Source organism: Ovis canadensis, chromosome 6 (assembly GCF_042477335.2).
Source record: "Ovis canadensis isolate MfBH-ARS-UI-01 breed Bighorn chromosome 6, ARS-UI_OviCan_v2, whole genome shotgun sequence".
NCBI classification, from domain to species: Eukaryota; Metazoa; Chordata; class Mammalia; order Artiodactyla; family Bovidae; genus Ovis; species Ovis canadensis.
Genome location: NC_091250.1, coordinates 119,484,633 through 119,497,554, shown reverse-complemented (window position 1 = coordinate 119,497,554; position 12,922 = coordinate 119,484,633). Strand labels below are relative to the sequence as shown.

General features: G+C 50.0%; 1 protein-coding gene across 1 annotated transcript in view; it reads right to left on the bottom strand.

The window, feature by feature from the left end:
• Positions 1-8,899: 8,899 nt before the first annotated feature.
• Positions 8,900-12,922, bottom strand: part of PPP2R2C (protein phosphatase 2 regulatory subunit Bgamma) — a 163,745-nt gene continuing 159,722 nt past the window's right edge. The window contains exon 9 of the mRNA XM_069594687.1: positions 8,900-11,709. Within this exon, the coding sequence (XP_069450788.1) occupies positions 11,418-11,709 (292 nt within the window). The 3' untranslated portion in view covers positions 8,900-11,417. The remainder of the gene's footprint in view (positions 11,710-12,922) is intronic.

Here is a 12,922-nt window from a genome sequence, read left to right as displayed (position 1 = left end):
TTAGGATAGTCTTCAAAGGGTATATAGCTAACATTTTTATAATAAGATGTTGGGATGAAAAGTTCCCCCATGATCTAACTATTTGTGCACCCAACCACTCGTATTTTGATGTGTTCTTGGGAACTCGCTTATGTCACTTTCTTAAACGTGGTGTGAGGAACTTCCCAGATGGTCCAGTGGTTGCAACTTCATCTTCCACTGCAGGGGGTGTGGGGGTCCCATTCCTGGTTGGGAGTTAAGATCCCACGTGCCTCACAGCCAAAAGAGGAAAAAAAAAAAAACCAACCCAAAACATAAAACAGAAGCAGCAAATTCAACAAAAGCTTTAAAAACCCCCCACATTAAAAAAATCTGTAAAAAAAAAAAAAATTGATATGAACCTAAAATTCACCACTAGTGTGGGAAAGATCTCTAGGTGGGTCTGAGGGCCCCATTCTATACCCTTCTTCACTTCGGTTGGCCCCCTTTGCCGAGTTTTCTTGGGGGACTTCTATCCCCTCTCATGCTCTGGCCCACGCCTGGGTCAAAACCCTCCCCCTGGGCTCCCTGTCACTGACGTGAGGCTGGACCAGGGTGGCACACAGCATCGTGAGTCCGGCTGGCTTATGAGGAGGTAACACTCTCCCTGGGCCCCTGCACGGCTCGCTCTGCAGGACCCTGGGAGGAGAGGGCTCGCCCCAGCGCCCCGTGCCGGATTCCCACCACACGCTGCCCTGTGTATCCCTGCTGGGCAGGAGCACCTTCCCCGACACCCAGAGGATATCTCAGGCTCCTCCCTGTTCCACTTCCTCTTCCTTTTCGGCTCCTTCCCATCCGGCTTCCATGTAGAAGCTCTTGTCCACTCCCTAAGAGCTAAACACCCTAGAGTCGCTATCCCTGGGTAAGCCCAGCATTTATATTCTGCTCAGTCTCAGCCCTGCCTCTCCTAGCCTCTCTGCAGCCCTGGTCCCAGCACTGAGCTTCCCACCAGCCCCACCGCAGGGCTGCAGACCACCCCCTGAAGCCGGGGCTTGAGGACAGGGGACGCCATGGATGGGGTCTTGCTCCTGGGCTTGGGACCCTTCTCAGGCCTGGGACACTGTCCCAGTCTCTGTGTTTCTCTCTAAATCTGGGACCTGGGTACTTGTCTCCTTTTCTTTTCACTTCCTGGCTGCCTCCCCCATTCTGCCCTTGGGGATTCTGCCCCCCAAGGTGGTGCCCGATTGCCCCAGACCCCCCCTTGAATGCTGCTCTGGGGAGGACAGGACAGGCCCTTTGATGGTGACCAGTCCCCCCAGGCAAGAGTGACAGGGACTTGCATGTGGGCCAGTGGTAGGGTCCAAGTCCCCAGATCCCAAGCACCAGCACCCACAGGCCCTTGGCATGGCTCCTGGGACTCTACTCTCACCCGGAGGTGCCCCCCGGAAACCCTTGGATTCCTGCTGTCTGCCTGTTGTCCCCTAAAGTGAGGCTTGTTTGTTTGTTTTGATTTGATTAAACCTCCCCATCTCCCTGCTTGGCCTCCTTGAGGGTCTCTGTCCCCACCATGGGGTCTGAAGGCCCTGCCCAGGCATGTAATTGACTCCCATGGGACCTAGAAACTCTCAGAGGTTCTTAGCGCTCTGGCTAAAGCTGGATATCTATAGGACCCCCTCCACCCAGGGGTGTCTTCACCTCTCCGCACAGACTCACCTGTCTGCCTGCCCTCAGGCTAGATCCTCATCCCAGCTGCCCCTTCTCCTGAGTTTTCTATCCTTTTCTGGACTTGCCTCACAGAGTTCATTGTCAGTACATTTGTTGAGTCATTTCCTGTCCTGAGTGTGTGGATGTTTGAGGGCGAGTCATTGCCACCACCACAGAATCAGACCCTGATCCCATTGTAATTGGCACGCTGAGTGGGCATCTATCTTTTCCATCATTAGGACTGTTTGCTGGTAGTTCACAGAAATGAACTGGCTGACTCTGGCTGAAAAGCGCTACTGGAACTGAAAACAAGGGCTTCTCAGGGAGTTGTCCGATCACAAGCATTGCTACTGAGCTTAGGTCTGGCTGCCTGCTGCTCAAAATCAAAACACGAGTGGCAAATATTGTTAGAAATGGAAAACCCTGCTTTTAATCAGAAAGCCAACAATTTGGGGAGATGAGGCTCAGTGTCTGCAGAAAATCAACTCTGAAGGTTTTTCTTGGTGATGGAAGTTTTTAAAAGATAAAAAGGGATGTAATCTTAGTTAATCATTGAGATGGGAGAGGGGTAGGGTCATCACCATCTCCCCCTGTTACAGCCTCCTTTGCAGCCTTGTTGAGTCCTTGTGATCTTTCTTTAGAAACTGTCTTTCTTGTTCACATAGTTTGTCGATGAGATCACTGAAGGAGAAGCCAGGGAAGAGATCTGGTCATCTGTTAATTACTTAGTCTTTATTTCTACTCTTTAGAACTACAGAAGGGACCAACACATTAGGCAAGGTATTAAAAGATTTGAAGGGTGGATTTGGGCCGGAGGTGAGTAGACCATGGTAGGGAGGGGGGCGGTGGCCTGGTTTAAAAATTAGTCTCAATGTAGCTTTGCTAAAGTGACAGGACAAAAGGGGTTTCCTGCTGAGGGCTGTTTCCTGTAAAGAGCTGCTTACAAACCCCCCTCTGTCAGATAATCATTTCATTTCTAGGGGATTACGGATGAAGGTCCGTTTTCTGTAACCGCATCATGCTGAGATTGGGGGCCGAGGTCTCAGCTGAAAGATGTCAACATGAGTTGGAAGCATCTCTCTGCGAACAGTTTTAGTTGCCCATTTACGTATACAGGCAGAACAAGCATCTACAATTATTTTGATGCTCATAAAGATATAGATGATGAGCAATAGTGTTCGTCTCATTCTCTTGAGGCCAGTTCTTGGAATTGTTCTAGCCCGAGATTCAGTGCTGCTCAGAATGGAGCATCTTAGGTCATGGCTGCAGCCTGGTCATCACGCAGTTAGCTGTTCCCTCTGTGGCAGCCATATAACATCTGTAAAACGACTCGGGAATATCAGATATTGAATCTAAATCTGTGACTGTAGGGTCCTAATCTTTGACTGATTGAGCCTGCTCGACCTTGCTCTTCTGTGATTCAGGGAGGCCTGAGAGACTTCACTATCTCTATGAACAAGAGGCATGGGACACAGAGGGGCCTTAGTACTTGGGAGGGCCTGCAGAGATCTGCTCAGTTCAAGCATTAGAAGGAAGCATCATCACTCTGTTTTCCTTTATCCCTCGGAGGTCCCCTTCTTCTCTGGTAGTAAACCCTGGTCTTGAGCTGGACCTTTGAAACAGCCCTGTTTCCAGCCTCCCCTGCCATGTTTCTAACTTCTGGCTACTGGGAGCAATTAGAAGGCATACAACATTCTCTTCCTGGCCTGAGAGTCAGGGGAGAGGTTGGGTTGGCCTTGCTTGGGTCATCCACTGATCCCATGACTAAACAGGGCAAGACATCTGGGCCAACCCTGCTCTCAGCCTGCACACATGAGGGAGAAGAAATTTCTCCCAAGCCAGTTCATAGCCGAATTACCAGTAGAAGGGAAAGTGGCTGGTGCTGGTGATGAACAACACCGTTGCCATGCCCTCCCAGGTTGCAGGCAACCCAGGCTCTGGCCAGCAGTGCCAGGGGTCCCAGGGATGCATGCAGACCTCAGACCATCCTCCTGGGGGGTGTTGGTGGTCCCGTTCAGCCTCCTGCAGCAGCCTCTCTTCCTCCCCATCTCCGCTTCCCCCAGCCCCCTCCTCCCTCCTACAAGCTGTCCTCCCATCCTTCTCACAAGGTCTCTTCATTCTCAGCACGGACACACGCTATCCTGATTTCTCTCAGGGGACCAAACTGCAGGGTTTAGCAAGACTTCCCTGAAGCTTGGTCCCAGTGTGAGGGAAGAGCGATGATGTCATTAAACAGGCTTCCAGGGGGCCCATGCTCTGTGCTGACCACTTATGCAAGGATCTTCTTGTTTAATCTGCACTACCCCATGAGATAGGTACTAACATTCTCCGTGCTTTGCGGATGAGAAAACTGAGGTGTGGCAAAGGTTGGTAACATCCCCAAGATCCAGAGCTGCCATCAGGGCCAGGATTTGAATCCCTGAGCTGGACACCAGTGTCCCCACCCTGAACCACTTAGCCTCTGTGCTGCTCACCTAGTGGGTGCCCAGAAAATATTTGTTGAATGAACAAATGAGTGATTAAGCAAATACAAATGGTGAAGTCAGTTCTTATTTGGCACATCTATAAATAATGCTATCATTTGCACCTCTCACAGGCATTACATGTGCATGAAATGAGTAAGTCACTTCTCCAAACATCCATCTCCATTTTGCATGTTTGGACGTCTTTTTGCTTAATTTTGCTAATGGATTCCTTTCCATTTTTATTCTCACTTCTGCCCTTCCAATATTGCTGCTTTTTGTGGATGTCAGTTCTTCTCTGAAATCCAGCATGTCACTTGACTGTGTGGGCCCAATGTGGAAATCTAACAGCATCCAGGTAGAGACAATGGGGCTTTGTTTTTTAAAAAGGACATGGCTGTTTGAAATGAATCATTCACAACTGGGGCAATTATCTGGAGCTCTGAAAGCTTCTCGGTTGCTAGGAAACCACCTCTCCAAACTGGTAAGCCTTTGCTAAACTTTTCATCAAGCGGTTGAACTTCTGCAGGTCCTGACCTAGCCTGCCATTCTAAGCTGTGTTCCTGGCAGAGGACAAGCAGGAATAGTGGCCCAAAAACATCCCTCAGACACCACCTGTGGTTCAGTGGTCCAGGACCCAAAGTGATTCAGTCCAGGACAGAGTTTGGAGACACACTGCCTGGGGTCAGATCCCGGCTCCAGCACCCACAGGTTTGTGGCCTTGTGAGAGGTACTCCTTCTCTCCTGGTGCCTTAGTTTCCATCTCTGTAAGATGAGCATCCTCTTTCATGGTGAGTTGCTGATGAAATGAAATGAGGCATACGGTGCTCTCAGCACAGTGCCTGGAGCAGCCCACACCTCAGAAGTATCTGCTGTTAATACAATAACGACTAATGACCTGACCTGTGCTGGGTAAGAAAGCTGACGGGGCAGCTGGGCAGATCACTGAGAGGCAAGCATTCCAGGTCAAGCCTCAAAGAGTGGCCGGTGGGCATCAGGAGCCTCAGAGCCTTCAGGGCTCAGGGAAGACAGGTAACAGCTAGGCTTTCATCTGAGCAGAGGCTGGTCTGTAGTTGGGAGAGATTGGGGAGGGAAACAGAGTTTAGGCCTTATTCCATGCACCTTTGAAGAAAAGTTATGACCAACCTAGAGAGTATATTAAAAAGCAGACATTGCTTTGCCAACAAAGGTCCGTCTAGTCAAAGCTCTGGTTTTTCCAGTAGTCATGTATGAATGTGAGAGTTGGACTATAAAGAAAGCTGAGCACTGAAGAATTGATGCTTTTGAACTGTGCTGTTGGAGAAGACTCTTGAGAGTCCCTCGCACTGCAAGGAGATCCAACCAGTCCATCCTAAAGGAGATCAGTCCTGAATATTCATTGGAAGGACTGTTCCTGAAGCTGAAACTCCAATACTTTGGCCACCTGATGCGAAGAGCTGACTCATTTGAAAAAACCCCGATAAAGATTGAAGGCGGGAGGATAGAGGGGCGACAGAGGATGAGATGGTTACATGGCATCACCAACTCAATGGACATGAATTTGAGTAAACTCCAGGAGTTGGTGATGGACAGGGAGGCCTGGCGTGCTGCAGTCCATGGGGTCGGCAAGAGTCGGACACAACTGAGCGATTGATCTGAACTGAACTGAACTGAACTGAACTGGATTGCTCACCCTGTGGCCCGCCCACAGCTCAGCCCAGGGCCTGGCTTGGAGGAGGGGGCCCATCCACACATGCAGCTCCCCATGGGTACCTGGCCTTCTAGGAGCCCCACCCACCCCTCTGTGCCACCATCTGGCTGCCAGCCCCCAAGTATTGCCCAGAGTACCTTGGCAGGACCCTCCACCCTGGCTGCCTTCAAGAAAGGCAATGTGGAGGCTGGTCCCACCTTTACTGCTGGGGTTTAGGCAGGTATTTGGATCTTTCTGGGATCCTCATCTGTGAAAGTGGGCAGGAATCCGCTGAAAAGGTTGACTGTGAGATCAGAATGAAGGTACCTGAGTGTGTTCGTTTCCCAGGGCTACTGTGACAAAGGGCCACAAACTGAGGGGTTTAAAACAACACACATCTTCTCCTACAGTTGGGGGTTCAGAAGTCCCACGTGGTCTTATGAAATGAAAATGTCTCCTGCCATATTAATAAATAAGAAATGTCACAGCCATCTGTGATCACTGGCCTCCAAACGTGAATGAGGGCTCCCCAAACTGGAATCCAACGGATGCTGCCCCTCCCCAGTGGTGATGGCTGAGGAGCTGGGGGAACGAATGCAAGAAGCAGCCACCTGCCACTCCTTCAGGTAAACAAGGAAACAGGATGGGCCCCAGACAGCTGAGGTGCACAGGAAAAGAATGAATTCAGTGAGCCCAGAAGCTTGCATCTCTGCCTACATAGAGTGCTTAGTTCTTTGACACCTGGTCTTTGATGTTTAGACTGCTTGCTCCCTCTGTTGCAAACCTGAGTCTGATTTCCCCTCCTACCTCATTGGAGCAGTTTTCTCAGAGATAACTGAGATGCTGTCTTCTGGGTTTGGAGTCCTAAACATTCCCACCAAACAAAATAACTGTCAGCTTTCAGGTTGTGACTATATTTTCTAGTTGACAGTCTCACTGGGCGAAAATCCAGGCGTCGGCAGAACTGTGCTCCTTCCGGAAGTTTTAGGGGAGAATCCATTTTCTTGTCTTTTCTGGCTTCTGGAGGCCACTCACGTTCCTTGGCCTGTGGCCCCTTCTTCCATCTTCAGAGGCAGCAGTGGAAGGGGGAGTCCTCATTGCTTGCTGCCTCTCCCTATGAGTACAATCAACAGAGGTCCTCTACCTTCTGGAACTCATCGGAGAGACTGTTCTCCACTGGATAACAGAGGATATGCTCCGCATTGTGGAGCCCTGTGCCAAGGTCACAGGTGTGGAGCTGTGTACCAAGGTCACAGGATAAGAATCTCTGACCAAGCCGCATAGCAACTGTTGCCATGAGCTTCCAGATCTAGATTGGCCAGTTCCCTGACCCCATATTATGTAAAATACCCACCCTACTATCCACTTTATAGCATCCTAACCAACCACCTAATGCCACCATTCCAGCAGGAATTTTCTCTGTCTTGAGGCTATAAAAATTGGCTGCTAGCCTGCGAAACGGTTCAGCTCTCCCTTGAGCCAGCCCGCTGTGTCTCCCATTCTAATCAACTTTATTCTCCTCTCATTCTGCCTCATGTCTGAAAATTCTTTCCCAACCCACGCATGGACCACGACACCCATCTCAGGTCCATAACCTTAATCACACCTGTGAAGTCCCAGAGCTGGTGCTCAAGTCAGCGCTGGGTGGGGCTGAGATCACGGTGTCATCACGATCGTCTAGGCATCCATCTATGCTTTCATCATCTGAGTTTGAATCCAAGATCCTCCACTTATGTTCAAGTTCTATGAATTTCGGCACAAGTTAAATCTTAATCTAAGCCTTAGTTTTTTCACGTATAAAATGGGTTTAACAATAGTACTGCCCCTTCTGCCACAAAAGGCATAACATGAAACCTAAATGAGATACTATGTGTAAAATCCCCATACGGTGGGGCCACAGAGCTTAACAAGGCATTTTTTCACTACCTCACTAGTTTTCCCTCATGAAGAAATGGCATCACCCTCTATTTTTAATCTTCCCTACTTGCTCAGATGGTAAAGAGTAGCCCTCAATGTGGGTCAAGAAGATCCCCTGGAGGAGGAAATGGCAACCCACTCCAATATTCTTGCCTGGGAAATCCCATGGACAGAGGAGCCTGGCAGGCTACAGTCCGTGGGATTGCAAAGAGTCAGACATGATTGAGTGACTAACACACACACACCCCTTCTATTCACACATGGAGTTCAGAGGTTAGCCCCATGTCCAAGGTCACACAGCCCAGAAGTGGCTTTTCCTCCTTTCTCCTCTGTCCTGGAGTGGAGAGGTTGATGGAGAACTAAGTCAATCAAAATCCTGCCAGCAGACCCACCAGGGCAGCCGCTGACTTCCTCCCGCTGGGCCTGAAGTTAAAACCTCTTCTTGAAAGTGAAGAGGTGAGGCCTGGGCTCCCAGAGGGGTGCAGAGGAACCATGGGGGACGTGAAGGGCTTCCCCACACATCCTCCGGCTTATCTCAGCCATCACAGCAGGCAGGGCTGAGCCCCTCTGGCTTCTAGAACTAATTCAGATGCCCTATAGCCTGGCTCCTCCCAGCTCTTGTTCCTTGGGACACGGAGACACGTATGTAGTGGTACCATTGTGTGAGCACTATATTAGGAGTTAACTGGGCCAAACTAGAAACTTGGCTCCAGCATCTCCTAGCTGTGTGATTCTGAGCCGGCTCCCTAACTTCTCTGAACCCCAATTTCCTCATCTGTACCATATTCTCAAGTTGGATGTGAGGGTTAGAAATGATCATGGGAGAATCTGGCAATATTTGGAAATCACAGTAGGCTATGCTCACTTGCTCCAAAACATAACAAAACAAAAAAAAAACCAAAATAAAACAATTGTCATTTATTGAGCGCTTATGTGCCTGACACTGTGATTTGCAGGCCGTTGTCCAATTTAATCTTGCCCTTCCCCCCACAACCCCCAAACCACAAGGTTGGTATTATTATTAGCTCCATTTCCTTAGTGATGAAATAAGAGCTGAGGAAGGTTAAAAGTTGCATTGGGAGCTGGAGGCCGGAAAGACTGGAGGTGAACCCCACTTTCACGTGTGTTCCCACCTGCCATGTGCCTCTTGCTGGGAGCCCATTAAAAACAAACAGCATTCCGAGCCTCATTTTCGATGTAACATTTGTTATTTTATTGGAAAAAGCTGGTATTAACATATTTATAATTTTATTCAACAGGTGGATAGTTTGTGAGACACCCAAGAAAACGAGAATGCACCTATGAGTTACAGAGTCCAAAATGGTCAGGCCTGTCTAATCTACCACCACGTATCCGAAGCCACCGAGCAGTCAGTCCTCAGAGAGTATTGAAATGAAAACGAAAACAACCCAACAACTTCACAATGACTATGTGAACGCGCGTACATTCAAAAAGAGCAGGAAGTTTAAACAGGAAGGAAGCAAAGTTTGTGACTATGTTACTGGCCCTTCTGCCATGTCTACTGTTACATCTTCCCTCATCAACATCTTTTCTCAACACACATTTTACTCACAATGCTTTTATTCATTACGCTTCGGACATCATTATTTTCCAGGGATCCAAAGACATGCTTTTTCTTCTGAGAAGATCTTTTCCTTTCTTCCCCCTTTTTGGTTTGGTGTCCACAGTTTAAAACAGAGGAAGGAACCAGGAACTGTACTGAGACCTCCTTTTGAATGCAGTGTAAGCTTTGAGCTTTGTAGAAATGGTCCGTGTTAAATCTATGATCTGATCAGTAACCTCCATCTGCAAATGCAAATTGCCTCTCAGCATCTGAATCACAAAGGGAAATGATCGGTGCCAAATATCCGAATAATTGTATAAGGCCCTCAGAGCTGGATTTTGGCTTCAACAAGATTTCTATACAATTTATCACATTCTTGAACCTCTTTACAAAGGGAAAAAAAGGAATCCAATCCTGTGATTGTTAGTTTTAATTAGAATAGATATGTACATATAATACTGTCCAGGTCACCTGGATTTTACAGTGATATATAAACAAACATTCTTCATTCATGTTGATTAAAAAAAAATCAATGGACCCATTTCCTTGTGTAATTATTGTATGGCTGGAAGTGAGTGCACATGCGTTCTGTGCTTTGACACACACAAAAGTAGACCATTATCGCTGAGAAAAATCTTGAGTTGGGTCTATTTCCTGGGTTAGGTTACATCTTGTTAAAAACAAACAAAAAAAAAGATTCAGTCAGGCCTCTGCACTCTGCTTTCTGAATCAAAATGCAAGCCACGTGGTTCCACTGGGAGTTCCAAGGGCAAAGACAGGTTGGCGTGGTTGGCAGGTGGGCCAAACCGATCCTGACAAAGTAGGAGGGAACCGTCCTGGAAACACCGCATTCTCACTGGCCCACGAGGGGTCAGAAAAGAAAAGGTATCTTAAAATGGTCATAACATGCAATTTTCTTTTGGAGACAGTTTAGTGCATCTGGAAAAGGAGCTGGGGTCCACATCTGAGGTGGAGAGAGGGCAGAGTTCCTTATCACCAAACAAGCGAGGAGACCTGGGGGGCGGTCTTCTCCTTTCTGCGTCTCAGTTCTCCCCGACCCTCATCATCATCCTGCCTCCTCTGTCCTGCTTCACAAGATGAAGAGATGTTTCCAGAACCTTCCAGGCTGGAATGTTGCTTTAACATGAGCCACCAACATGGTGGGAGGGAAAGGGTCTTGTGGGAAGGCCTGGACGGAATTCCTGGCCCCTCCTTGGTTGATGCAGGCCTTGGGCCTCAGTTTTCCCATGCACACAGTGGGGAATGACAAGTTATTCAGCTTTAATCCCTGGCATGGAGCCTGGCACTCAGTGTGCAGTTGGCACGTATGGAGGAAATGAACAGGCCCTCGCTTCTCAGGGTCATGACGAAGATTCAGGAAGATCACAGAGGGAGCCAGGACGAGTTCCTGGATCTCCTGCATCCAGGAGATGCAGAGGACAGCTGCAGAATGAAAGGCGAGCCAGCACAGAGGCCATGGGGGTTACACCCGCTGGCCTGGAGGGCCGGCACCACGCCTAGCACTGGGCAAATGCTCTGAGAAGGGTGGTTTAAGTGGTGAAGAAAACACGCATCCACTGTAGGGGGATTCGGCTCCCCTTCCTCTCGAGAAACTGTAAGGGACCTGGATATTCTGAAAGACATTAAAATAACCTAAAAGAGGAGCTCGCAAGTTCTCAGCATGGATTCACGATCCAAAATGCAAAAAGGTGAGACCCTCGGCTCTGAGACAGTGGCAACTGCTCCATTTAGCATCAGAAGAATCCCTGGCTGGCTTGTTTGAGCTTCGTTATCTGTCCCCGGAGCCCTGAACTGGGGCCAGTGAGGCGCGAAAGACACACCACTCCGGGGCTCCCGAGGCCCGCAGAAAGGAAACCGCTGGCGTGAAAAATGAACGTGCAGACGGAAAACATCCTACGAAGGCGGGAAAGACTGCACGCGATTAAAGTACGGGATGCAAGAAGTGAACTTCCAGGCCGACGACCCCGTCGGTTTACTGTGACTCCTTGTTTGTCCTGTGTTCCAATAGAAATCATCCGCAAAGGTGGGTCCGGTCCTGGGATGCTTGGAGGGACGGGGCCTGGCACTCCCCCCCGTCCCCGCCCCTGCCAGTGGCCGCTCCGGCGCGTGGCCGCCGGGGCGCCTAGTGCATGTCGGAGTTCACCTTGTCCTGGAAGATGTACAGGTTGTTGGTGGCCGCGATGGCGATGATGTTCTCGGCCGGGTGCCAGGCCGTGTGCAGGATCTTCTTGGTGAAGTCCAAGCTGTCCACGCTGATGTCGTCGCGTCGCCGCTTGCCGCCCACGCACACCCGCCGCGGCTTGAGCACCGCCCGGGGCTTGCTGCTCTCCCGCGAGGCCTCCAGGGTCACATCCCGCTTGGTGTTCCGGTCAAACATGCGGAAGAAGTTGTTGTAGGCTCCAGTCATGATGACGCTGGCGGGAGAAGGAGAGGCAGGCGTCAGCTGGGGCCCGGAGGAGGAGGAAGGAAGACAGCCGCTCCTTCCCGGGGCTGCAGAGCTATCACCGCAGGAATGGGGACCCCGTGGGAGCAGACGGGGACAGGCCTGCCTCCTCCCACCTTCTCTGGGGTGGGGTGGGGGGGTCCTCTTGTCCCCACCCCATATCTGGGCTGCATCAGCACACAGACTTAGAGCCGGGAGCTGAGACCGTTGAAAGCTCGCCCCAAGCATCATAAAAACATTCCCTTGTACTTTGCCCTGTATCCCAGGCGAGAGAGCCCTAGACTTTCAATGAGACTAGGCAACAGCAGAAGGAGGGCAAAGGAAAACAAACAGTAGACACAGGGCTATAAACTCAGCACCAAAAAAGGGCAGGCCCCCTGAATCAGCCAGACATATCCTTCCGGTAGAAACCTAGGACCCTCCTGCTGTCTGAGCAGTTGCGTGACTAACCGATCACTCCGCACACCATCCACGTGCAGGCATTCACAGACACAACCCCCGCCCACGTCCAGCTATAAGTGCATTCTCCATTTTTCTATTCACTGCCCACCTCTTCTCCCCCACCTCCCCTAAGGAGAAGGCATTCCTGTTGAATCAGAGAAAGGATGTTAATCTACACAGTAAGAGCTGGGAGAGTAAGAATAGCAGCTACATGGATCTGGGCCTGGAGAAAGAAGGGGGTTAAGGATTTGGAGCATCTGGGGGTAGAGAATTCAAAGTCACTGGGGAGGTGGGAACAGATTCTGGAAAGCAATACTGAGGGTACAGAAGTGATCCCCTTCAGTGTTCTTCAGGAGAGATGTGGGTTGATTGGAACCCCTCCTCCCTTTTGGAGATGAACTGTGCTTCCTGATGGTGTCATTGCTCCCAGAGGAGCCACAAGGACCCCTAGGGTTATGCACGTGAGCCATGGCTTCAGTATCATCTGAGCTACAGGAATAATCCCATGTGGAGGAGACGCAAGAGGGCAGGGGTCCACCTGGGTGGACCAGGAGAGTGTGGGAGCTGAGGCTCCGGCCTGTAGCATCTTTATGGGAGACCTGGGCAAGCCCATGTCCCTGGGGCCCACCTGAGAATGGACAAGTTGTGATTAAGTCACCTCACCAAGGCTATAGTTTTTCCAGTAGTCATGTATGGATGTGAGAGTTGGACTATAAAGAAAGCTGAGCACTGAAGAATTGATG